The sequence below is a fragment of the Chlamydotis macqueenii genome, chromosome 13 (genome assembly GCF_036417535.1).
Source record: "Chlamydotis macqueenii isolate bChlMac1 chromosome 13, bChlMac1.mat, whole genome shotgun sequence".
Lineage (NCBI taxonomy): Eukaryota > Metazoa > Chordata > Aves > Otidiformes > Otididae > Chlamydotis > Chlamydotis macqueenii.
The window spans coordinates 22,219,031-22,228,430 of NC_141568.1; the positions used below are offsets into that span (position 1 = coordinate 22,219,031).

The 9,400-nt window shown below is 49.7% G+C and overlaps 1 protein-coding gene and 1 pseudogene across 1 annotated transcript; both read right to left on the bottom strand.

The window, feature by feature from the left end:
- Positions 1 to 211: 211 nt before the first annotated feature.
- Positions 212 to 1,756, bottom strand: LOC147599162 (olfactory receptor 14C36-like). Its single transcript, XM_086758467.1, has 2 exons — positions 1,573 to 1,756; positions 212 to 1,170 (listed from the first exon to the last, which is right to left on the bottom strand). The coding sequence occupies exons 1-2, from the start codon at positions 1,754 to 1,756 to the stop codon at positions 212 to 214; spliced, it is 1,143 nt and encodes a 380-aa protein (XP_086614593.1).
- Positions 1,757 to 4,413: 2,657 nt separating this feature from the next.
- LOC147599163 (uncharacterized) lies at positions 4,414 to 7,335 on the bottom strand (annotated as a pseudogene).
- Positions 7,336 to 9,400: the final 2,065 nt, after the last annotated feature.

Here is a 9,400-nt window from a genome sequence, read left to right on the forward strand (position 1 = left end):
TTACTGAGATGTGACCTGGGAGGCCATCTATACCGCTGTGCCAGACACATGTGCAAAGACCTCTGGGTCACATAGAGTGGGTTCATGTCTCTGGAGAAGTGGAGTGGATGCAGAAATTCCTGCAGAAACAGAAGTGTCACAGATAAAGTGCCCAACACAGAGGAGGTTCCCCAGATACATTGGAAATAACTTGTAAGAAGATGTGGGCAGCTTATACCTGCTGAAAAATTACTGATTGAATGAGCTTCTTCAGGGCATCCTTGAGCTCCTGGTTCCTCATGCTGTAGATGAGGGGGTTCACTGCTGGAGGCACCACCGAATAAAAAAGAGCCACCACCAGATCCAAGGATGGGGAGGAAATGGAGGGAGGCTTCAGATAAGCAAACATGGCAGTGCTGATGAACAGGGAGACCACAATCAGGTGAGGGAGGCACGTGGAAAAGGCTTTGTGCCGTCCCTGCTCAGAGGGGATCCTCAGCACGGCCCTGAAGATCCGCACATAGGACACAACAATGAACACAAAACACCCAACAGCTACAGAAAAACTAACACCAAGAAGCCCAGCTTCCCTGAGGTAGTAGTGTGAGCAGGAGAGCTTGAGGATCTGGGGAACTTCACAGAAGAACTGGTCCACAGCATTGCCCTGGCAGAGTGGTATGCCAAATGTACTGGCCGTGTGCAGGACAGCAGTAAGAAACACACCACCCCAGGCAGCTGCTGCCATGTGGACACAAGCTCTGCTGCCCAGGAGGGTCCCGTAGTGCAGGGGTTTGCAGATGGCAACATAGCGGTCGTAGGCCATGACGGTGAGAAGATAGTACTCTGCTACAATGAAAAAGAGAAACCAAAAGACTTGAGCAGCACATCCAGAGAAAGAGATGGCTCTGGTGTCCCAGAGGGAATTGGCCATGACTTTGGGTAGAGTGGTTGAGATGCAACCAAAGTCAATGATGGAGAGGTTGAGGAGGAAGAAGTACATGGGGGTGTGGAGGCGGTGGTCGCAGGCTATGGCAGTGACGATGAGGCCGTTTCCCAGGAGGGCAGCCAGGTAGATGCCCAGGAAGAGCCAGAAGTGCAAGAGCTGCAGCTCCCGTGTGTCTGCGAATGCCAGGAGGAGGAACTTGGTCAGGCCGCTGGTGTTGGACAGTTGTTGCCTCCGTGCACGGCGTCCTGTCATGAGAGGAAGAATCAATAAAGAGTTAGGGGAGACTTCTCTGACAAAAGTCAGTCTTTCTCCTTGACCCTCACCCTGCTACACACAACCCCCCATGCCCTTGCACCCGTTCCTTTTCCAGCCGACCTTCCTTCACCACTGTGCCTGGAGCTCTGGTTGGTGCTCCTGAGTGTGCCCTGAGGAGAAGGCCTCTGCACACTGGCTGCTGAGGAGTCAGCCCTGCTCTGCAGCAGTGGGTTCATGGAAATGGTGGGGGACAAAGTCCGGTCCTGGTGTTCAGAACAAACTGCTCCTAGCTCAGAAGAGCTTTTCACCATCTGCACTCCCAGAGTTAAAGAAATTGAGATGGCAGAAGGCAGTTTGAGAGGTCTGGGGTTCTTAAAGCTCCCCCATCTCACCTGGAGAGTATCCGTGGATGTCAGACAGCATTTCTGCTGCCCTCAGGGAGAACAGAGCCAGTCCTGTGAGGCCAGAGGATTGCCTGTGGCTTAGTGCAGAGGGAGGGGAGCTGGTCTGTGCCTCCAACTTGTTCCTAGCTGCCCTGGGCTTGTTCTTCATGAGGTGGAGGGTGATCACACTCATGCGTTACCCTGAAAAACAACCAGACACTGCTGAGAGCAGAAGGATGCTGTGCTGACCACTGAACGTCTCACCCCTTCTCAAGGTCTCAGCACCCCACTTCCAGCCAAGGACACACAGGGCTCATTTCACCAACCCCACAGCGCTTCTCCATGGGGCTTCCAGATAACAAATTGTGCAAGGGGACAGCTTCACATTCTGGAGGGCGTGTCATAGCTTGGGAGGACACCTCAAGGACATGGCCAAATGTCTGAAGTATATCATCTGATTCAGGGGAAACCAGCTGCCTCTCCAGCCCCACACACTGCACTGCCCAGAGCCCCACAGCTAAGAGGAAAGCTGGGACACTTGTTCCCATGGACACGGCTGCATGGAAGGACCCACAAGATCCGGGTGGGACCCTGCAGCTGAAACTGCACCTCCCCAGCGAGCCTGGCAGCAAGAACAAAATAACAGCAGCAATAACAGAGACAAGTGGAGAGAGAAGCAAACACAGAGCGAGGGTCTGGCTGCCAGCAGGCAGGGCAGAGGCAGGCGGGCACTCAGGACAGCGTCCCCCTCCCCCAGCTGTGCGTGCCCCCTCCCCGACACCACCATCGCCGGGCAGCTGCTCTCAGCCCCTGTGCTCTGCAGAGGGACATGGACACTGGAGAGCTTCACCACGGCTCTGCTGGAGCTCTGGCCTCACAGGAGGGGGTTCATGTCTGGGATCCCCCAGCCCTGGGGGCAGAGGCTCTGGTGGGTGGGAGAGGAGGCCAGGGGGCTTGCTCGAGGAAGGGGACTGCATTGCAGGGGATCATATACAGAGTTTTCTGGATTCTCCCTACCACATTTCTAATTTTAGTTTCCTCTAATTCTCTGATAATATCCCTCTCACCTGGAGATTCTTGTCCTGAGAGATGTTTCAGTGTCCCGTGACTTTTCCCAGTCAGCACTCACAAACTCCATCCCAACCTCTGCACATTGAACTTTACCCTGTAGCAACCTGCCACGGGGTGTAGCCTGGCACATCTGCCTGTTTGCAGTTAGAAAAAAAGCAGAGGTCAGACTAAGTGTGATGGTTCCAGCAGAGATGATGCTGGTACTGTCCACAGGCAGAGGAGAGGCTGGAAGTGCATTAGGAGATCCTCGAAGACGTCCTGATCACTCAGCTGGAGTTCAGGGGTCTGAGTGACTTGTCAACATTTATGGCTGTTATTATTAATCCCCTCCCATTTCCAAAGAGTAGGCAATGGAAAACACAGGCTCTGGTAAGTTTCTTATCTTTGTAGCAATACTTATCTTTGTCTTCTCCTTCAAACCTCCTATTGCAAATATTCTTAGAGTGAGCTGAAGCTCTGAGCAGCCTTGACCCTCACAGCACCCTCTCATAAGCAGAAGGACCCTACCATCCTGGGGGTCGCTCCTTCCCCCCGCAGCTTCTCCCCACAGCAGCGCTGGGAGCTCCCCGGGCAGGCTGAGTGCTGAGCCTGGCAGGCGGCAGAGTCCCTGCCCCAGCACACAGCCCCTGGGCTGCAGGGACCCTGCTCTGAAGGACAGCCCTGGGCACCCCTGCCTGCACACCCGCCTGCACAGCCCTGCAGCCGTTCTTGAGCAAAGACAACTGTCATGCTCTGTCCTTCTGAGAGTGCAGCAGACAAGCCCTGCTCTGGAGCCTGTCCTCCTCTACAAAATGGAAACCGTGAGAGTCCTTCAGAAAGATCCTACTGGCTGTGGGATGCACGAGCTTTCAGAGTTCGCTCCAGGATCCTCAACTTCACTGCCCTGCACTCAGAGACTTACCTTGTCCAGAGCTGTGAAGATTCCTCCCCAGTGAGCTCTCAGCACCGTCCCAGCCCAGGCTGCCTTTCCCCTCTCTCTGCACCAGCCCTCTCCCCTCGCTGCCTGCAGGCAGAGCCCTCAGCCCTGCTGCGCTTGGCAGAGGAGCTGCTCCTGGGCAGAGCTGTCTCTCTGCAGCGGTGCCCGCTTGCCATCAGCTCCCTCCATCCCAGGAGCGCAGCCCAGCTCAGCAGCAGAGGCCCAGCCCAAGGCGGCACTTTCTCTGTCCCCTCGGGGCTCCCTCCAGGTGTCCCTGGGGCTGCAGGGGAACCTGCTGCCAAACAGCCTGCAGCCACCACAGGCGTTTTGCTCCTCAGCTGGGAGAGAAGAGTCACGTCTTTTCAAGCACTGCCATTTTCCTGCTCACAGACAGAGTCAGCTCTAAATATCACCTGTTCTTGTCCCGTCAGCAGGCAGAATACCCAAAGTGAGGGATGTCCTCTACCCCTGCTGAGGGAAGGGATTCAGCGCAGTCAGTGCAGGCATCTCACCCTGGGTCTGTAGTGCTGGTGCTAGAAGAGGACTCAGCTCCCTTCCATGCACACCACAAACCCACAGGAGCTGGGATTCCTCTTGCCCCTGTTCAGCTGAGCACAAAAGGGCATTTGCCTGTGAGCTCTTTCTCTCAGCTCCCCTCCTCCTTACTGGAGATGGAGGGCAGCAGGGAGTTCTTTAGATGCAAAGCCCTGGTGACAGCTGAGGTGCCCGAGGTGGCCCAAGCTTTGTGCAGGAGGCTGCAGGCTCAGGTGGAGCAGTTAGGGACAGAGCAGTGTCTGGGGCTTCACCTTGGAGGCTGTTGGGAAATTCCTTTGGCAAACAGAAATGACAGCAGGTGCCCACGTTTAGGATAACGAAACCTCTTCCTACTCAGGACATGCAAGGAAACCTGTAGAGGTGTCCATCTGCCCCGCTGGAGTTATTTTGCACACAGAGAGCTGGGATTCTCTCTTTCCCTTCTCAACCACCTTTATTTGTCAGATCCCCACTGACCATAATGCCTCACGGCCTCCTGCCAGCGCTGTGCAGCCCAGGCCTTCTTCCCTCTGGATCTGGTGAGAGCAGGGTTTGCTCTCTCTGTGGGCACCTACACTGTTGAGGAGTGGGGGTGTCACGGCCCACTGGGGACTCGTGATGGTTCTTTTAATGCGATCTCGAAGTGCAAAATTACGGTGAACACGCCAAAGGGGTTGGTTTCAATCAAACAGCACAAACTTTATTATTTTGCCCGTAAAGCGGCGTGCAATAGGTGAAAGGGAGTGAAAAGGAAAAGTAAAGATAGGGAAGGAAAAAAAGAAGATAATAGCTACCGCCACGGGTCCAAGGCATCCCTACGGTCCCAGGTCCAGGCAGAGTCCTGCCGGTCCTCACGATCGATGTCGATCCTTGGTGGGGAGAGCTCTTCGGAGGTCTCGTTGTTAGGGGTCGACCTTTTATGCCAAGTGGCAAACCTTGCTCCTCCTTACTGTGGGGATCTCCGCCTGCTCTCGGCCCTTAGGATAGAAGTGTGGTTTTTGTACATTATAATTAGCAAAGTTCCGTTAAAGGGCACTTTCTCACCGTTGTTTTTGAGACAGCAGTTGTGATTCATCCTCCTCGATAGCAGCTGCACAGTTATCTCTGCCAGTTTTGACAACAGGGATGAGCCGTGGCACCTCTGCGCCCCTCTGTCCGCCGTTTCAAGGATGTTGTATATTTTGTTCTTAGGCCAGAGTCGGCCTTGTCCATAACAGTTCCGTTCTGTTCCCGGGAGGAAAAAAAAAACACAACTGCATCTCAGGCAGGCTGCTCACAGCAACTCATGTCAAGTTGTGAGCCTAACTTTTAGGCCAGATCAAGTCCATAGTCCACCTGGAAGTCCTCGATGACAAGGTTGAGACAATACTGATTTTCTGACCGACCCTTACACCACCCCGTGGCTCAACATTGTCGTCAGGACCGCATGGTGGTAGCATAACCCTCAAAGGGAGACAGGAAAGAAGAGAGAAAGAGAAAGAGAAAAGTAACAGCAGCATAATTACCATACAATTTGCAAAAAGTTAAGCTGTTTCTCTAACATACACTAAAAATCTTCTAATTCTATATCATGTTTTTCTCTAGGCAATCTGCCTTGCACTAGCAGATTTTGGAATATCTATGTAGGTTGGAACATTTAGCAGACTGTGTGCATTAAGTACAGAAGTCAAATGTGTCAACTGATTCATCATTTTCCAAATTCTAACATACAGTATTGCTGATAAAACAAAACTTATTAGGACCAGTATTAAGAGAACAATAATGGGGTGACACAATTTGTTCAACATGCCTGTCACAGTAGGTGATCACCCAAAAACTGTGTCCCACCATCTATGTTCTGAATCTTTTTCTATCCTTTCCAAAACACGGTGGATTTCATCCACATCATGAACTGTTACTAAGGCTTTTTGTCCGTTTTCCCTGATCTTTCCCAGGATCTTGATCAAATCGTGGTGGTGTAATAATTTTTTTACCAAAGTGAGATTCATTCCAATTGGTGCAGGTAGCAGTTCATGAATCAGTGTGTAATTAGATTGCAAGAGTTTGTGAGAGGTCACCGGTGCTAAGTAAGAAAAGTCACATCCAGTGATTTTAGTAAAATTACAAACACAAAAATTTGAGTGGTTCCTAGTATCTACAACTACATCACTTACAGCTATGGAATCGCAAACAGTCCGTAAGCATGCACAACCTTTGCCAATATATACAAGTATTGTCTCAGGGTTTTCGTCAGGACGAATCTCGAAATGGCAAATGTTTTGTTCAGTGCCAAGACAAATGTCTTGGGCTCTGATGGTATTGCTTTCACAAATGAATCCTTGTTGTTCCCGCACAATACATGCATCAACATCAATACTTTGCCATTTATCTCCTTTTTTCCAGGCCCATACTCTATGCTCTAGAGGATAGAGTACAGTTCTGTTGTGGTTCAGTCCTAGCGCAATGATTGGGTACATTGTATCTACCGAAGCATTGTGTATGGTTAACACAAAAGCTGTGGCCACGTTGTCGATGGGGTTATAGGTAAAATTAACCACATACCACCAGGACTGGAATTTCCTTTCAAAGTCAGTGGCACCGTCCCAAACTATTTTCCGAATTTCAGTGGGGAAAGTGCCTTCTTCACCTTCTCTTATAATTGATGCGGCTACTGATTGCATCCACAGTTGAGCTTGGATACAACTGAGAGCCAGGGAGAGGTTGTTTTGGACCACACCGAGTGCATCTATAACCAATTCATGGTCTTTTTCATTCACCTTCTCCCATTTTGGTAATATATTTTATAACATCCATTGATTAGTTCCCAAAGCCAATAGGGAAGATCGTAAAGGACGTTGCAATTTAGTCAGGTCACTAGTTGTGGTAGCCAATTTGTTCATCAATACCTCTGAATCAATACTATTTAGAACTCCCAATCCTGTTCCCAGAACACCAGTTAGGTCTCTCTTTATTCGTTTCTCGGAAGGGGTCCGTTTTTGCAGCCAGGTTGTCCATCCCTCGTAAGAGGTTTTTAGGAAAGGTGAGCAAGCTGGCTGAATTTCTGAAGCATTATTTTGCATTGACAATTCAACTTGTTTCAGGGACCATGATGGATTGAATAACATCTGTTGCTGGCCCATATTTCTAGTTACATATGGTCCAATCTCAAAAATTTTCGGGTTCAGTACAATAACTGGTTCAGTGGTAAGAGGTGCTGTGTATCTTGTCATGTTGGGGCTGGGAGTAGTAGTTGTTGGCTCAATAATGGCCATTTTAAATTTGAATGTCAGTGCCACGTCACCTTTCTGGTTATTCCAGAGACAGATTACAAAGACAGGTTGGGTTAGTGTAAAATTACTCCAGCATTCCAATTTTTCCTTTTCAAGGACACAAAGACTCTTTGTGAATACAGATTCATTAGTTCTTCTTACAATAATTTGGGTTGCTTTTTCATGGATAGATCCATTGACCATTCGGCAACCTATTTGAATTTTTTCTCCAATTGTTCCCATCAAGAGGGGAGCCCTGCTGTCTCTGTCCCAGCCCCACTCATGCTCTGAGTACATTTCCATTTCATGCTTAACCACAGTGGCCAAGTTTAAGTCCAACCGTTTAAAAGGTGGTCCCATGCTTCCTGTAAACCTAAGGTAGGTGTGAGACCATGGCCATTCGGTGTTCTTTTGATTACAGGTTAGTGGTAAGATGCAGAAAAATATTGTAAGCCTAATCCCAGGTCCAATTAAAAAATTGGTCATTTTTAGAATTTATGCTTCCAAATTATCATCCATGTGCAGCTTTTCCCACTCACTGTTGTCCCTCAGAGTTCTTCTGCAAGATAAAATAACAGAGCTTGCCTCCTTGAGGCACAGTTAAAATGACGGAACTATCCAAGGGGTATTTATCCGATGTCCCTTTCCCAGGGCATCAGAGGCTACCCACGCATACGCATTTAGAGGGGTTTTTAGGACCAATGGTACTGTTCCCGCAGTGGGAAGCTCCACTAAAACAGGTTGTCCTGGGAGGTGAGCTGGATTTTTAGAGTCATTCGGTCCTTTTAAAGAAGGGATTAAAGTAGGGACTTTTGGACAGAAGGCAGTGATTTTAGGGCATCCATTTACCCCCCATCTGTCATTTACACCTTTTGACAGCTTCCCACAGGCGAGCATCCCAATTGCCTTCCTGTGGTTTCAAAAGTCGTTTCAGCAAACGATTGGTTCTTTCTACAATACCATTAGCTTGTGGATAATAAGGAGTGTGAAAAATCCATTTAATCCCTTCACATCGTGCCCAATCCTGTACTATTCTGGCAGTGAAGTGGGAACCGTTATCAGACTGTATTTCTTGTGGTTTGGGAAAAGTTCCAAACCATTGTCGCAATGATCTCACAGTGCTTTCTCCCGTAGCCCTGTTAAAGGCTTCTGCTTGGACTGGTCCTGATATTATTTCCACTCCCACCAACACAAAATGTTTCCCTCCTGATTTCTTAAAGGGTCCAATATAATCCACCTGCCACGCATCCCACAAACCTTTACCCTCTCTTAGATGCAGGGGATCATCTTCTAAAGGGTGTCTTTCCAGTCGCCTACGACATTGCTCACAGGCAGATATGCAAGTTTCGCATGTTGCTCTGGTGACAGGCCAGCCTCGAGCAAGGGCTTCACGATACAGGTCCTTAGCTCCTGTGTGTTTACGCTTTACATGCAACCATTCTAGCAGGCGTTCCCAATCTTCTGTGACTTGGTCCTTTTGTACAGGGGCTAGCCTTGCTAACTCATCCGCTCTGTTATTCCATTTACCCGCTGAGCCCCCATCTGCCTGATGAGAAGCTACCCATCCCACGGCAAAGTTCCCCTGTTTAGCAATGTTTAAGATATCTTGCCATTTTTTCCTTTTGCCACACTGGGATTCTGTTAACCTCCCATTCATTTTGCTCCCAAAAAGGCAGCCATTCAGTACAACCCTTAAACACAGCGTAGGAATCAGTATAGATGTGGATGGGAGAAGTGGCTTGAGCTTCACTCTGGAAAACACTCCACACTGCAATTAACTCTCCTACTTGAGCGCTGCCCACTCCCTCTGTAATAATTTGTTCATCAGAGGAGGTATGGAGTGCTACTGCTCGATATTTCCAGACTTTCCCTTCTCTTTTTGCGGAAGCATCGGTAAACCAGGCACTCACTGCTTGGTCGGGAGAGAAAAGAGGAGCCGCTTGGATGACAGAGGCAGGTTTATCTTGGCTGCCATCCGAGCTTTCTGTTTCTTCTATAGCCAGGTGTTTTGGAAGCAGCCGCGCAGAAGGCAGTCGCCCTCCAACCGGCGAACAGCGCATCATCGCGG